Here is a 17368-nt window from a genome sequence, read left to right on the forward strand (position 1 = left end):
GCATTTCATTTTGGTTCTTTTTGATCAACTTACATGGATAATTGACTTGAATTTCACTTATGACCATATACTTTGACTTTTTTTAACCGGATATTGCAATTTGATATTGATTTTGTTCTTTCTTTCGATTCATAATCATAAATAACACAACTTTGAACTATTAACGGATTTCATGACGAAGTGAGGTGACATATGAATTGAATTGTATGATTGTTTTGTGATTTTAAGCACATAATCCAAGCTAGAGGTCTCGACACGGTAAGTGCACTAGTTCTAACCTAGTGTACAATAATGGTTCACACAATATGATGATCACGAGAAATAATGCTACGCTAACAATCTAAATCAATCGTCAACGAGGCGTTTTTCTCTCATGAAATTGAAGGATATAACGGATATCTAAGTGTGATACATGCATTATGACTCACAATTGGCATATTACCTTTATTTGCACATTTCTATATTTTTATTTGCTAACAACTCTATCAAGACGCTCATAAGTCAATCATGTCATGCAATCTAGCCTACACTACCTAGCCCCACTTACATGTACTCATCCAATCACAAGAAAATCTCATTTTACAAACATGTATAGCCAATATAACTCGAACATTTTGTCTCTTTGATTCAATTCCATGTTATAAGAAAATCAATCAACATCTAACTAGAAATATAAATGAAATTAACTAGAAATTAAATCTACCTACGAATTGAAACTGCAAAAATATAAAACAAACACAGACAAACACATAGTCACACAAGAGAAAAAGAAAAATGGATAGAAGGTACCAATCACTGGCGTGGACCCTGAGGTGGTCCAAAGATGGACTCCATCAAACTCCGATACAAAGACTGACCATCAAATGAATCATGAGCATCCGTACAAGAAGAAGCTGCAAAAGATGATGTTGGGGGATCACTCGGACCAATCTCCATCCGACCTACACAAGACTGCTGTGGTAACCACTCAGAATCGTGGCTCTGAGGATAAGCTGGATGTTTCTCCTCCTCATAATCTCCTATGGTCTGAAAGTTATAAACTGGAGGAGTCTCAATAAAAGGAAGTCCTGCAGTGTGATCCTCGTGATGACGAACGGCTTTAGTATATTGGAATCTTCTTCTGATCTCCAACTCATGAGCATATGCCATTGCCCGCTCATACTCTATCTGCTCTTGTCGCCTAACTCTTGCTTCTTCAGCCTGTTGAGCAGCCAAATCCCACATGTGTTGCTCAAATGGTGACCACTGTGCATACAACTGGGGCCTCTCAATCCTAACCGGTATTTCTCTTTGTACCCCTGAACCAATAACATTGTCATCCATCCTTGGCAATCTCACATTCACTTCTGGCCTAACCCTATTCTCTGCAGCAGCCAATGCCTCCTCTCTAGTAAACCCCGCCTTATGAGCAACCAAATATCCATCACCATTAAACCCTCTAAGAATCCTAGCTTGAGGAACATCCTCAAATGTCCACTTATTTCCCATTTTAAAACGAGCTATATTAAGCTCAATCTGAGCTACATGTATTATTCGGGTCTCCTTTTTTGGTATGGCCTTATGCTGTCTAATAAGGCTGGTGATTAGTCTCGGATGGGGTATAACTGTCTTGTTCTTTTTATTTCGGGCATCCCATATATTCATCATAATAATTTGCCTAAGTGATAAAGCCAAATTCCCGGTTACCAAAGCATACAATATCCAAACTTCATTATGCCTCATATTTAACCTATCACTAGTTCTGGGACAAATTTTCTAATTGAGAACAGACATGATTAAACGGGGAAGCGGTTTCAAACAACGACGCTCTAACTTAACATTGCCAAGTACCTCTTGATTAAAATCGAAAGTAGTAGAGAGCATATGTAACCAATCATCACCCTTAGCAGCCCCCGTTAAAATATCATCAGACAAATAATCAACATTTCTCTCAAGGGTCGAACCACTATCAAATTCAACAATTTTATCTAAAGTATCAAACGACATTACCACTTTTTTATTATTCACTTTTCCTGTTAATTTGATAGTCTGTGGGGGATTGTCACCAAGATCTCTTTCCAAAGTACCCATCCAATCAAGAATTCCCTCTAAATACACCTCAGTCTCTTCATTGTTATTCCAAACCAATCCTTGGTGCCAACCCATTCGATCAAACAACTCAATTAAACCAAAACCTTCAAAATCTTCCAAAATTGTTTTTCTTTCACAAAGTAGTTGTTTTCTTATACTTTCAACCTCACCCATTTTTTCCTTATACAAAATAGATTGCCAGTCACGAGGTAAAGTATGCAAAGAAATACCTACAATCCAATCAGGTCGGTCAGAAGATTCATCACCCGAATCCATATCCACGTCCTCCTGATGTTGAGGTAACCTTTCTTCTTCACTTTCCTCTTGCACCATTTGCTTCTTCCTTTTGTTTGGTTGAGTTGAAGATGAAATAGCACCCTTCTTTCTGCCCATGTTTTCCGCCTGTTCTATTTCACAAACTAACCACATACAACAAACATTAATGTTGGTTAGTAAATAAAAGCAAAAACACAAAATTTTTGAAAGAAAAAAAAAAATCGTGTTTTGTACCTACTGAAAAATCACAAACGAACCAGAACTCACAAAAATTGTTTATTGGGTTTTGCAGGCCTCGAAAAACTATGCAATTTCGACTATAAATTCGCTTGAATCGGTTAAGAATTGAGAGAGATATGTTGATTTGAATTTTTAGGGTTTTGGTGGAAATATTGAGAAAATGGTGAAAGAATTAAGAGAAGTGAGTGAAAAGAAAATTGGAGTCCGGTTTTTTTTTGGGGGGGTGTTAAAATTCGTTTTTTTTTTCCGGAAGACCGTAGGCTACGATCCCCACCACCGTAAACTACGCCTATACGGAAAAGTGCGTTTTACCGTAACAAGACCGTAGCACAGTGAGGGCTGGGCTTTGAACTCTAATTCACACTTCCAAGAGACCGTAGTCTACGCCCTTTAGACCGTAAGGTACGGTCCCCACGAATTTTTTAACTACAAACTAAATACTAATTTAACTAAAACTAATTTAACTAAACCTTAAATTAACTGACGAAAACTTATATTATCTAAAACTAATTTAACTATAATTAATTCAACCAAACTTATATTAACCAAAATTAAAACTTTAATTAACTAAAATTTATACCACAAAAACTTTTATTCATCAAAAACTTAAAATTCTAATAAAACAACACCACAAAAACTTAAAAATTCATTTATTCAAAAGCTTGCAATTGTATCCCTTCTCCAACTTAAAGGTACATTGTCCCCAATGTACACATTAACTAGAGATTAACAATGATATCCGGAAAAAAAACGCAAACTTTTTCACATTTTTCACCCAATTCGACCTTCCCCAACTTAATTCTCATGCCTAAGTGCTGAGAATTGTCTAACTTGTGTGAATATGCAACTAAATTACCAAAACAATGAAACTAAAATTATGAAAAAGAAAACATACCGAATTTGAAGCTTTAAAACAATTAAACAACTAACGGGTTGCCTCTCGTTTAGTGCTAAGTTTATTGTCCTCAGCCCGACATTACCTCGATTTGATTTATGCAACCTCATATGATGGTGGACTGGAGATGAAGTTCACCATTTCTTTTGTAGCTCCATTGATGTCGGTTGCATCCAAATAAGGCTTCAAACGGTGTCCATTGACCATTTGCTTTACTCCATCTTTCGGATCCTCAATTTCAATTTCTCCAAACTTTCCAACTCTTGTAATAACATATGGACCCATCCACTTACTTTTGAGTTTTCCCAGAAAGAATTTGAGTCTTTAACTGTAAAGCCACACCTTTTGGCCAACTTCGAACACCTTTTTCTTCAACTTAGCATCATGAACCGCTTTCATCTTGTCCTTGTAAGTGGAAGCGCATTCATATGCCTCGTTTTTCAATTCTTCCAATTCGCACAATTGCAACTTTCTTTCTTTGCCTGCATTCTCAAAATCCATATTAACGGCCTACAAAGCCCTATGTGCAAGCTCAATTGGAAGATGACAACCCTTTCCATAAACCAACCGATATGGTGTGGTTCCAATAGGCGTTTTGAAAGCGATACGGTAGGCCCATAAAGCATCATTGAGTTTGGTAGACCAATCTTTTCTATCGGGCCTAACCGTCTTTTGCAAAATTTCTTTAATTTGCCTACTGGAAACCTCAACTTGACCACTCGTTTGTGGGTGGTAAGGAGTAGCAATTCGGTGGTTTACGCCATACCGTTTGAGAAGTTTGCCAAACTGAAAATTTTTAAAATGAGACCCCCCATCACTTATAATGACACGAGGAATTCCAAATCTTGAGAAAATATTGCTTTGCACAAACTTACAAACAACGGTATGGTCATTGGTTCTAGTGGCTATGGCTTCTACCCATTTGGAAACATAGTCTACGGCCACTAAAATGTAGTAATTACCAAAAGAATTAGGGAAAGGACCCATAAAATCAATGCCCCAAACATCAAAAATATTAACAACTAAAATTGGTTGCATGGGCATTTCGTTTCTTTTAGTAATACTACCCAGTTGTTGACACCGAGCACATTTCTTAACAAATTCGGCGGAATCTTTAAAGATACTAGGCCAAAACAAACCACACATCAAAACCTTATAACCTGTCTTTTGGCCGCTGAAATGACCTCCACATGCAAATGAATGTGCATGCGTCAAAACCTCCTGAATTTCTTCTTCTGGAATACATCTCCTCACCAATTGATCCGGGCCAACTTTGAACAAATCCGGCTCATCCCAAATGTATTGCTTTGCTTGTGCCAAGAATTATTGCTTTTTTCTCTTAGGCCAATGTTCCGGTATCTTACCTGCAGACAAGAAATTCACAAAATTTGCATACCAAGGAACAATAGAAACAGTTAGTAAATGTTCATCCGGAAATGTCTCATTGATTTCCTTGGTTGATTCACCATCCGTGACTTGAATTCTTGACAAGTGGTCCGCCACTACGTTCTCACTTCCTTTCTTGTCTCAAATTTTCAAATCAAACTCTTGTAGTAGCAACACCCATCGAATTAGCCTTGGTTTTGCATCCTTCTTTTCCATCAAATGCTTCACCGCGCTATGATCTGTGTAAACTATAACCTTGCTACCACAAATGTAAGAACGAAACTTGTCAAGTGCATAAACAACAGCAAGCAATTCTTTTTTGGTAGTTGTATAATTCAGTTGGGCATCCGATAAAGTTTTGCTTGCATAATAAATTACAACGGGTTTCTTGTCCACCCGTTGTCCCAAAACAGCCCCGATTGCAAAGTCATTTGCATCACACATAATTTCAAATGGCATGGACCAATTAGGTGATTGCAAAATGGGGGCTTTAACCAATTTCTCTTTTAAGGTTTCGAAAGCTTTTAAACACTCTTCATCAAAAACAAAAGGTACATCTTTTAGTAACAAATTACACAATGGTTTTGTAATGACACTAAAACCCTTGATGAACCTTCTATAAAACCCGGCATGTCCAAGAAAAGAACGGACACCTTTAACATTGGTTGGAGGGGGTAAAGTAGAAATCACTTTGATTTTGGCCCGGTCAACTTCCATGCCTTTATTCGAAATTACATGACCCAAAACCGTCCCCTCTTGAACCATGAAGTGGCTCTTTTCCCAACTTAAAACCAAATTTGTCTCAACACATCGTTTTAAAACTTTGGTTAGTTCATTAAGACAATTGTCAAAGGTTTGGCCAAAAATTGAAAAATCATCCATGAATATTTCTAGAGAATCACTGACCATATCAGAAAAGATACTCATCATGCACCTTTGAAAGGTGGCAGAAGCATTACATAACCCGAATGGCATTCGCCTAAAGGCAAAAGTCCCATAAGGGCATGTAAATGTGGTCTTGTGTTGGTCATCGGGGTGAATAGCAATCTGATTATAACCCGAATACCCATCTAGAAAGCAATAAAACTTCTGACCTGCAAGTTTCTCGATGATTTGATCAATGAATGGCAATGGGAAATGATCTTTTGAAGTAGCGGTGTTCAACTTTCGATAATCAATGCACACCCTCCATCCGGTGATGGGTCGGGTTGCAATTTGCTCACCACTATCTCCTTTAACCACTTGAATTCCAGCTTTCTTAGGTACCGTTTGTGTTGGACTTACCCATGTACTGTCTGAAATTGGGTAAATAATTCCAACATCCAACCACTTAAGCACCTCCTTCTTCACAACTTCATGCATATGAGGATTCAACCTTTTTTGAGCATCACGTGAAGGCTTTGCTTCAGAATCGGTGATTATCTTATGCATCATAATTGATGGACTAATGCCTTTCAAATCGGCAATTGTCCACCCAATAGCCGCCTTATACTCCTTGAGCACTTTTAGCAAAGCCCATTCTTGAACTTCTTCCAAATTCGATGCAATTATCACCGGCAAAGTTTGTTCTTCTCCCAAAAATGCATACTTCAAATAAGATGGGAGCTCTTTCAATTCAACTTGGGGTGGACTTTCAATGGAAGGTTTGAGATGAGTATCAATGTGATCCGGTAGACTTTCAACCAAATGAGTCCATGGTGGTCTACCTTCTTGAAATGCCATGATCTCCCAATCCTTCTCATCCTTCTTCAATGTCTCACTATGCTCCACAATCAACTTGTCAACCAAAGCACAAGACTCCCGTGTGTCTTCCTCACTTTCATGAGAAATGCACTCATCCATGATGTCCGCCATAAAGCATTCGTCACTAACTACGGGGTTAGGAACACTAGCAAAAACATTTAATCTAATCTTACGGTTGTCAAAGGTCATTTCAACCTTACCCCTTCTACAATCGATTAATGCAATAGCGGTGGCCAAAAAGGGCCTACCCATGATGACATTGGGTTGCCTAACATTACCGCTTGGTGCAAAATCAAGTACCAGAAAGTCTACGGGGTAATAAAAGTCTTCCACCTTCACTATGACATCTTGGACAATTCCTCTCGGAAGTTTTTGTGACAAATCAGCCATCACCAAGGTGGTGTTGACTTTTTCCAATGGTCCAAAGTCATATTGGTCATACAACATACCCGGTAGGATACTCACACCCGCTCCCATATCCAAAAGTGCCTTGTTCATTTTAAAATCACCAACTTGAATTGTAATTAAAGGCGCTCCCGGATCTTGGAGTTTAGGTGGAAGTATACCCATCACAACGGCACTAACTTCCTCATTCAAAACAATCTTATTTGGAAGTTTATGGTGTCGTTTTTTGGTACACAACTCTTTAAGATATTTAGCATAAGCCGGAACTTGTTTAATAATATCGATAAGAGGTATATTGATTTTCACTTGTTTAAAAATTTCCCACATTTCTTCCTCATGGGGACCTCTTTTCCTAAGTGTAGGCCTAAGTTTTGGATCAATTAAAGCCAAAGGAAAATGAATGGTATTACCCTCCATATCCTTTTCTTGTTTTTCAGAAAATTTAACATTAGACCTATCATTTTCTACCTCTTTAAAAGACACTTTCTTATTTAATTTTGGTAGAATAAGTTCCGGTTCATGCTCACTATCTTGGTCATCATCAACATCCTCCACCACACCATCAACAAGTGATGATGGAGGTTCAACTTTATTATCATAAATCCTACCATTACGAAGAGTACTTACATTGTTTATCTCCACATTCTTGACATTCTTTGAACCGCTACTTTGATGTTGTGGATTGATCTTCGTGTCACTTGGTAGCTTTCCCGGATTCTTCCTTAATTCTGACACATCCTCCGCCAATTGACCCACTTGCTTTTGCAAAGATTCAACTGTTTTATCCCGAATCTCATTCTTTCGATCCATTTCCTTCAAGTACTCCATAATTTCCCCGGTTGACACCTCATTGCTTCCCGATGCTCCACCTTGGTTATTACCTTGTTGAAAGTTTCTTGGGTAGCCTCGATTGAATCCTTGATTTTGGCCACCTTGGTAATTCCCTTGGTTATAATTTCGGCCTTGGAATGGTTGAAATGGTGCTCCACTATTTTGGTTGTTTCCTTGAAAGTTCGGGTTGAGTTGATTTGAAGAATTTCCATACCGAAGGTTTGGATTGTTTCTCATTCCTGGATGATAAGTGTTGGAGTTCATGTCAAATGGTCTCTTTTCTCCATACACTTGATTCACTTCTTCAATTTGTTCCAGGATCAATGGACATTGCAAAGCCGTATGTCCAAGTTCATCACAACTTTCACAAATCGGGTATTCTTGAGAAACTTGAGCAACACCCTGATTTTCAGCTTTCCCCAACTTAGCAAACCTCCGTTCCAAAGCTTCAAGTCGATCTTTGGTGGCTTGATCACTTGTAGACGATGAAGAAGCTATTGGATGCCTTGCTCTCCTATTTGATTGAGCTTGTCTTTTCGAGTTCACGCTCATTTTCTCCAAGAATTCCCAATCAACATCTTCAGAATTAGTCAAGAAAGTTCCATTGCTAATTGAATTCACATCTCTTTTCTCTTCCGGTAGTAAACCATCATAGAAAGCCGTGATCAACTCCCATTTAGCAATTCCATGGTGAGGACATGTTCTCAACAACTCATTAAATCTCTTGAAGGCCTCATAAAATGTTTCACCCGATTGTTGCTGAAAAGTTCTTATTGAAGTTCTTGCATCACTAGTCTTTTGCATCGTGTAATACTCATCCAAGAATTGTTGTTGCATTTCAACCCATGTAAAGATACTACCCGATAGCAATGATAAAAACCATTGCTTTGCTTTATCCTTCAAAGTGAACTGAAATAAGACTAGTTTAACTTCATCCGGAGAAAATTCTTGACCTCCAATGGTACCACAAATAGCCTCAAACTCCGACAAATGCAAATAAGTCTCCTCCGTTGCTTTACCATAGAAACTTGGTAAAATACTCAAACATTGACGTCTAACTTCAAAAGCTCTACCCCTTAATACCGGTGGTACTATAGGCGAAGCATTAACGGCTATGGCGGGTCGGAAATGACTATCAACTCCTTGTGGTGGAGGTTGATAGTTCATGTTTGGCATGGCACGGTTATGTGGATGGTAAATTGGGTGATTTCCATGATGGTTTTGGCGGGGTGGTGGTGGACCATGAGGAATTCTTGGTCCTTGGTTGACATATTGAGGTTGGTTATATTGAGGATATTGAATGTTTTGTGGTTGGTCATAATCATCTCCATCATTCCAATCATATCCATCATCATGATTATCAAACCTCCCATCATTCCAATTATCAACCCTTTCATACATCGACTCCGTATACCGTGATCCTTCTCCAACAAAGGTTGGTGTTCCAGTTCGGTGAGGAGTTGTGAATCCGCTTCTCACGGATCGGGGTGGATGTTGTTGTTGAGGTTGGTTTTGGGGTTGGACATTTTGTTCAAGGTTAGGTTCTTGTTGGGTTCCGGTTGGTTGAATAATTGGTGGTATATTTCCGGGATTACTCATGTTTGCACGGTGAAGTACTCGGTTTCTCCTAGCTGTTTTCTCAATTTCCGGATCAAACAACAAAGGTGATTTCTTCTTTGAATACCTCGTATGCATAAACAACCTGTAACCTACACAAATGACACACCTAGCGTAATTCGGAAATACAAAAATGCAAAGAAAATAAACAACTACTAACAAAACTAAGCTAATTCTTTTTGTATTTTCTGAAAATTTTAACAAATTGAAAGTAACTTTAACACTTTGCACACCGATTCCCCGGCAGCGGCGCCAAAATTTGATCGTTGTCGTTGAACCAATCAAAAATATAAACTAAATACCACTAGTTAGCTAGGGTAAGTCGAGTATCGTATCCACAGGGAATCAAGGGAAAATGTTAAACAGCTTTACAAAGTTAACTAAACTAGACATGAACTCAAAATCGATTAATTGATTGGTTTGATTAAAAACTAAACTTGATAATAAACTTAACAAAATAACTTCAATTAAATAAAAGGGATCATTCTCATGCTTCAAATTATATTTTCAAAAGTATAACCTAACTTATGTTCGTTGGAAATCACATAGACATGATTCGTTATAAGCTTTGATTGAATGAATGCTAAGAACTAATCAATTAAGTTGTGATGATTCACGATAATGAAAACCGGGGAATTGACACAACTAAATTATCTATTCATTAACAAGATTACAAGTTCATAAGAGATTCTTCCAATAATAATTGATTAACAAGAATTTGAAATCAAAAGATAGATGGAATTCATTCAAGGTTATAAACTAGTAATTATTCAAACAATCCAAACAACATTAGATGTTAAAAGACTAATGAGAAATTAAACATCTAATCCAACATGAACATAAGAAAAGTTGAATACAATTGGCTTACATAATTGTTCACATGAGAATGATCAAAAGAGAATTAGCCTAAAATCTTCATCATTGATATCATCATTGATTCTTCAATTAAGGCTTTAATCTCCATGGAATTGTGATTTGATGATGAAATTGGGGTCTTGGGAATGTTAGGAACTGCTCTTGGTATAAGAAAATATGAATGGTAACTTCCAAAAGTCGTCCTTTGAATGATATAAACTGAACTTGAATTAAAACCATAAAATTCGGAATTTTGGTTCAGCAACTGGCGTAGCTTACGGTGTCACCTGGCGTAGCTTACGCCCTTTGTATTTCTGAAGACCGTAATGTACGCCAAAATTGGGCGTAGTCTACGCCCTGCTGCATTCTTTCAATTCTTGAATTTGCTACTGTGTTACTATCTATTTACGCCAAAGCACCATTATCCATGAGACCGTAATATACGCCAACTATTGGCGTAATATACACCATTCCAGATTTGCCACTTTTGTTTTTGATCATTTTTTTAATTTCGTTTTCAATCCAATTAACCCGTAAACGCAACCTATGACCTGAAATCACTAGCAAACGTAAACGTACCCCTAATCTTTTATTAACATGCATAAAACCTATCCATTTCACACCTTAAGAACACACAATTCAAGCACTTATCACTATGTAATTATTGTAATTGTGAGTTGTTTATTCATAGTGTCTAATATCTTTGCTAGTTCTATTATTTTGTACAAAACATATATATTTTTGGATAAATTAAAAACTAGGGATAAAACAAAGAACATAAAATTGATTGCCTATGAAATACACATTTCAATAACACGTACTTGAATCATAAGGTCGTCTGATACTTAATTTTGAATTTAAACAAAATTAACGTACCAAACTTGAATCACGTATGGGCTTGAATTTGTGGTGACCTGATTGATGTTTTCAAACCCGATACCATGTTTGATTTTTAACCCGATACATACCATATTTGATATTTTTCGGTATAATATAAAGTCTATGTGACATCACCATAAAAGATAAAATAATATTCAGTGTTATCACGTGCAAAGCAGCGAAAGGAAACCAAAAAGTTCCTAGTGAGCAAAAAAGTGATGGGTCGATTCTGCATTTATGTGACCCCTCATCAACCCCACCCCCTTACTATTTTGCAAGCAGCTAGCTACTCTTATCTTATAGTATCCAAGTGCTATCTTAAAAAAATCCACCCATCCTCCAATCAAATCACTCCACGTCCCCCTTTTCAATCCTTACTAACCTAAAACACAACACTCTCTATAGTCTAAAATCCCAAATAGAAACCAAAAAAACATTTAAACTTTTCCTTCTTTGTTTCAATCTTTACAACATTATGAAAACAAAACAATACAAACGTCGTAAAACTAAAACCAAACATCGTAAGCCAAAATACTTAAGCCTTAGTCTTCAACTGACTGCCACCACCCCACAACCACCAACACCCACCACCACCACCACCACCGTTGACCATCACCATGACCCAAAACAACAACAACTTATAAATCTTTTTCCGTTACACCCTGAAAATTTAATGGAACAAGATAAGCTAGACATGGCTTCTATTTTCTCATCTTGTGATAATGATGAAGCCAACACTACACTAACTGGCATCTTATCTTGCAATAATAATAATAATATTAATATTAATAATAATAATAATAATAGTAATGAAGAGGATGATGAAGATGTAAATACAAACAACAACAATAATCCATCTCCATCTTCAGTTAATTATGCAGACGAAGAAGTACAACTTGTACGGACGGCCATGAGAAGAAAAAACTTCAAAACTGAAAGAAATGATCATGATGATGAAAAATGGGTTTATTATTCAGAAGTTGTGGAAAAGAAAGGTGTGATGATGATTAAAGGCTTGTCATCTTCTTCTTCATCAAACACAACTACTACTAATACTACTTCATATTATCATCATAATTATGATCATCAAAAACATCATAAAAGAAGTAAGTTGGTTTTGAAACTTGACTATGAAAAGATTATGAAGTCTTGGGTCAACAAAGGTCCACTTTATATTTCGGATCTGGATGCTCCACAACCACAAACCGTACCCGACTTACAAGATGAAGACTTCTTTTTACCATCTTCTATCAATGTAAGATCTTCATATCTTTCCCTTTTTCTTTTTTTAAATCATTTACTTTACTACGTACAAGTAAATGACAAAAATTACATATTTGACAACTACCTTTCTTGTTCTTATTATGATTATAATTATTATATGTTTACATAGAAATATTTACATGCAATTGGATACTTTAATTCTTTGATATGCTTAATATGGAAATAATTACTTGCAAATTGCAATAGTACTAGTAATAATGGTATAAGTAGACAGTTTTTATATAATGTCATTGTCGTATGCTAAGATATGAATTATTGTTGTACGTTATCTAGGTCATGCTAGAACAGACGATTTTGACTAGACATAAAAAGTTGATAATTAGGTGTCATATACTCATTGGAGTGTGTCGGTGATCACGAGTAATTCAAAATTATCCATTTTTTAATTACTTTCAAGTAGTTCGTGTATAATAGTTCTCGAGCTTTATCTCAATGGTTGAGACCATTCTAGCATAAGTTCTTCTCTTCAAGTTTGGGGAAGATATAGAAATCAAGTCACTTTATGAGGATTTGACTTACCTTATGTTTAAGTCCAAGGGGACAAGATTCAAGTTGGGCGAATTATTAGGGGTTTTTTCCTCCTCAGGTATATGAAATAGGCATTTCATTTCGAATGAGCTCTCTAGCGTGTATCTGGTTAAAACAACGTATACCAGATCTCCCGTTGTCAAATCTCAACACGAAGTTTCCAGCGAAATTCACCTTTAAAAAAAGTACTATTCCAGTAAGTATAAATATACGAAACTTTGATAATTAAGGTATTCTGAAATTGGAGTGAGTTTAATTTTCATTCATTTAGTTAACTTGATGTAATTGTTATGGTGCATTTTTTTTTCTTGATGAACTGATACTTGTATTTTGTGGTGTGATGTTTGATGGTGATCAATTCTTGGTTCACCGAGTATAATGATAATTGCGTTGTTGGTTTTTTGTTTTTTTAAAAAAGTTATTTTGAAATTAGAATTTCTTTGTATACAACAAAGTTTTGCTAGAAGAATATTTATGGATGTAAAATTAAAGATGCGGTGTAGATGAATACACATCATCACCTTAATTTGTCCATATGATATGAGTTATTTGACTTTTCAAGTGAAAGTCGAGGTTACCTTTTTTCCGCCGATATATTAACCACATGATAGTCCAGATCATCTTACTTCTGATACGTGGCTACCCACGTATCAACCCATGTTATCGTCTCTGTCTAGTAGCAGTCCATATAAGATAATACGAAATAAAAGCACTTTTTATTAAGAATATCGAACACCTATTTATTTTTTTTCAGAAAAAAAGCACTTCTAATTAAACAATTTCAAACACCCCTGAACGTCAATACTCAATAGTTACTTTTTGTGTAATAATCTTTGCATGAGAATTATTTAATTGTGTTTTTTTGGGTTGACCCGACAAACCCGTCATGTCAACATGTTTGTGTTGTTTGTATCCAAACCCAACGTTTTTTTTAGAAATAGAGCATTTAAATGGCTAACATTTTTAACTTTGATGCGCCCACGTTTGGTTCGAATCTTGGCAATACCTTAAAAGATTTGTTCTCCATGTGTAGATGGGTAGAGCATTGCTAAGGCCCCCTCACCACATTTGCATGTGGCAATATTAGAACCCATGACTCCCTAGAAAGAAACCACAAAATGAAAAACTCTCTAACCACTAAACTATCACCCTAGCGAACGTTTTTACAATAACTAATAATGGATTAACGTCAAGTGCATCTATTATAATTATTATTTTCTAGCCTTGTGGCTGCCACCAGTTCTAAGTCTATTTGTCAAGTCCTGCAAGGGTCAGATACAGCTTCGCATTGTGTTTTCCATATATTTACAAATTTAGACTTTTACACTGCATTCTTGAGTTATTTTTTTAAATGAAAAGAAAAGAAAAGGGAAGAAAACTCATCTTCTTGCATTCTTGAGTTTTTTCTTTTACAAGAAAAGAAAGTGTAAGAAAGGAAAATTGATGGTTTTCGCATTAGCAAATTTTCTGGCCATTATTGGCCTGATTTGAATGGAAAATTTTTTTTCCTATCTTTTCTTCCCCTATCAAATCTCGTCCTTTCTTTTCTTTGAATAAAAACTCCAGAATACTATGTTAGTGATGCATTTAGCTTTCCTTCATCATCAAGGATGCTTCAGATATGTTACATAGTTTTTCATCTCAACTTATGAAAATAATAATAACAAGAATTAATTACGGAAATCGTCCCTGTAGTGGTACCCATTTTGCAGGTGGTATCCAGCTTGCAGGTTTCATTCTGACTTTCAAAAATTACAGTTTTAGTCCAAAAAACTTTGTTCTGTCAACAGTTTTAGTCCTGGTCATAAACGTCCTTTTAAAACCGGGTCACGTGATTTGCACGTGATGGGTAATCTCGTAAATTGACTTACTAATACCAAGAGTTAATTACAAACTTTCATAAACGTCCGTTTAAAATATGGTCCCTGTTGTGAATCATCATTTGCAGCTTTCATCCTAACTTTCAAAAATTACAGTTTTGGTCAGCCTTCTTCAACCTTTATCATAATCATCAACTATAAGTAGATGTATAACAAAATCATCAAAAATAATTTTAACATAAAAGTTAAAATTCATAAACAACCCAAAAATAAACATATCCAAGAATGTATGTATAACACCCAATTAATAATGTTATGGTTCATAATAATAAACAATCCCTACATATCTCTTTAATTTTCTTTTTAACAAGATATGTTCTTAACCATCATCACTTCTGGTCACCACCACTTGCACCACCACATATATACATAGATGTAGATGGATATATGTATATATAGATCTTGAAGAAAAGGTATATCGATCGGTTCCTAGCCACCACCACTCCCATTGACTGTCGGATCTGATTTATGTATAAATTTGATATATAGATCTGATTCATATATATATATATGTGTGTGTATATATAGATCTGATTTATGTATAAATTTGATATATGTATGTATGTCAAAAAAATCTGATATATAGATGTATGTATGTATGTATGTATAAATTTTTGAATGGAATTAGATTTGGTTGTTAGGAGATGTATGAATATAGATACAATTTTGATATACAGGTGATGTTGTTGTTGTTGATGATGATAGTTATAGGAGTTCGAGTTAATTACACTTTTGGTCCATCACGTGCGAATCACGTGACCTGGTTTTAAACGGATGTTTATGGGCAGGACTAAAACTGTAATTTTTGAAAGTTAAGGATGAAACCTGTAAGCGGGGTACCACGACAAGGATGATTTCCAAAAGGCGCTAATTCTTGCATCATAATAATAACCGAAACTTGAATGTGGCACATAACCAAAAATGGGTTTTGGTAGTGGCATCATACAAAAGGTGCTAATTCTTGCATCCCGGAAGGTGTCAAACGGTATGGTGCCATTGCCACCCAAAATGGTTTTTATGCAACGCTCCAAAAATAATGTGTAATTAAACTTGTTAGAGTAGAACATAACAAAACGGAACGTAATCATACATTCATTATGAAAGTTTGATTACACAGAAAGTCACTAGGATTCCCATTTTGAACTTCCATATAATAAATTTTTGGTAGTTCCTTTGATAAGACTGATACTGATATCGATACTTTCTGATCCTAAAACGGTCTAATCTCAATACCGATTCTGGGATTGTGTTTAACCGGTGCTGATCCGGTACCAGAACTTATACGGCTCCAATTTGGTATTTGGTATCTCATACTAAAAGCCCACCCATCCTAATATGACTTTTAATCATAGTGTGTGTATTTTTTTTAGTTCTCTAGTATTGTGATTTGTGAATGGGCCTGCTTTATAACTAATAACATGTCCTAATACCTTACATAGTGAGTGTATGGGTTTGATTTTCATACTTTTAATAGATAATCTTCTTAAGAAATTTTTTCCTCAATATGTTATTTGGACATCTCTTTTGTTGGCATATCATCAACCTAGTGAAAGGGGCTGATTTAAAGGACTCTGGTCCGTGGGCCGTGGCCATTGATGACCTCCGAGTCTTTGTTCCACACTAATGCCTTTCAAATTGTACTATACAAGCTCGAAAGACATTTAGTTTATTCAAACTGGCTCTAAACTTTTAGAACCATTTAAAAAAAAAAAATGTGATTGAATACTTCATAGTTACATACACTTTGCTGTTCAAAAAAAATAAAATTACATACACTTTTGAGCTACTTAAATATTTGTGTTTTTACGTTTTTGCAATAGTACTGATACATTTCTTTCTTGGTTTTTGTTATGTATGATGTGTAGGGCACAAATTTTGAGGAGCGAGACAATGGAGGAGGGTGTTGGACTGTTCCTGAAATGAAACATATAGAAAACAATGTTACAGGGAAAGGAAACAGAGACGAGGAATTACAAGCAGCTAGCTTAAGTGCCGCAATGCATCATAGAGAAGCAAGTGTGCAAAGGTACAAGGAGAAAAGACGTAACCGCTTATTTACCAAAACCATTCGCTATGAAGTAAGAAAGCTCAATGCCGAGAAACGCCCACGTATTAAGGTAACATATACACCACTTGTCACAATGTATATTGAGAATTAGGTAAAGGGTTATGTTATTAATCTTTTGTTTTTTTTTCTATGTGAAATTGCAGGGACGGTTCGTGAAAAGAATCTAAGCAAAATTAGCTTGTTATATTTTTGGGAACAATATGAAGGTAAAACCCATTTTAAACTGGGTTTTGGGTATTTTAACACTATAATGTACATGTGTATCTTGTATTGCAAAATGAAGATAAGAAAAACGTAAAGTCGTTACATGTCTTCATCTTTTATTTAATAAGCAGGTAAAAATGTATGTTTTCTAGTGTTATGATTATTGATGATGATGTTCGGTTCTACACTTTCGTGGTTGACTGTATC

General features: G+C 35.9%; 1 protein-coding gene and 1 pseudogene across 1 annotated transcript; both read left to right on the forward strand.

The window, feature by feature from the left end:
* The first annotated feature begins 8528 nt into the window (after window positions 1–8528).
* On the forward strand, window positions 8529–8627 carry LOC122580715 (annotated as a pseudogene).
* A 2985-nt stretch (window positions 8628–11612) lies between these two features.
* Window positions 11613–17346, forward strand: LOC122580153 (putative uncharacterized protein DDB_G0282129). Its single transcript, XM_043752423.1, has 3 exons — window positions 11613–12452; window positions 16755–17006; window positions 17101–17346. The coding sequence occupies exons 1-3, from the start codon at window positions 11673–11675 to the stop codon at window positions 17122–17124; spliced, it is 1056 nt and encodes a 351-aa protein (XP_043608358.1). The 5' UTR covers window positions 11613–11672; the 3' UTR covers window positions 17125–17346.
* Window positions 17347–17368: the final 22 nt, after the last annotated feature.

Source organism: Erigeron canadensis, chromosome 8 (genome assembly GCF_010389155.1).
Source record: "Erigeron canadensis isolate Cc75 chromosome 8, C_canadensis_v1, whole genome shotgun sequence".
NCBI classification, from domain to species: domain Eukaryota; kingdom Viridiplantae; phylum Streptophyta; class Magnoliopsida; order Asterales; family Asteraceae; genus Erigeron; species Erigeron canadensis.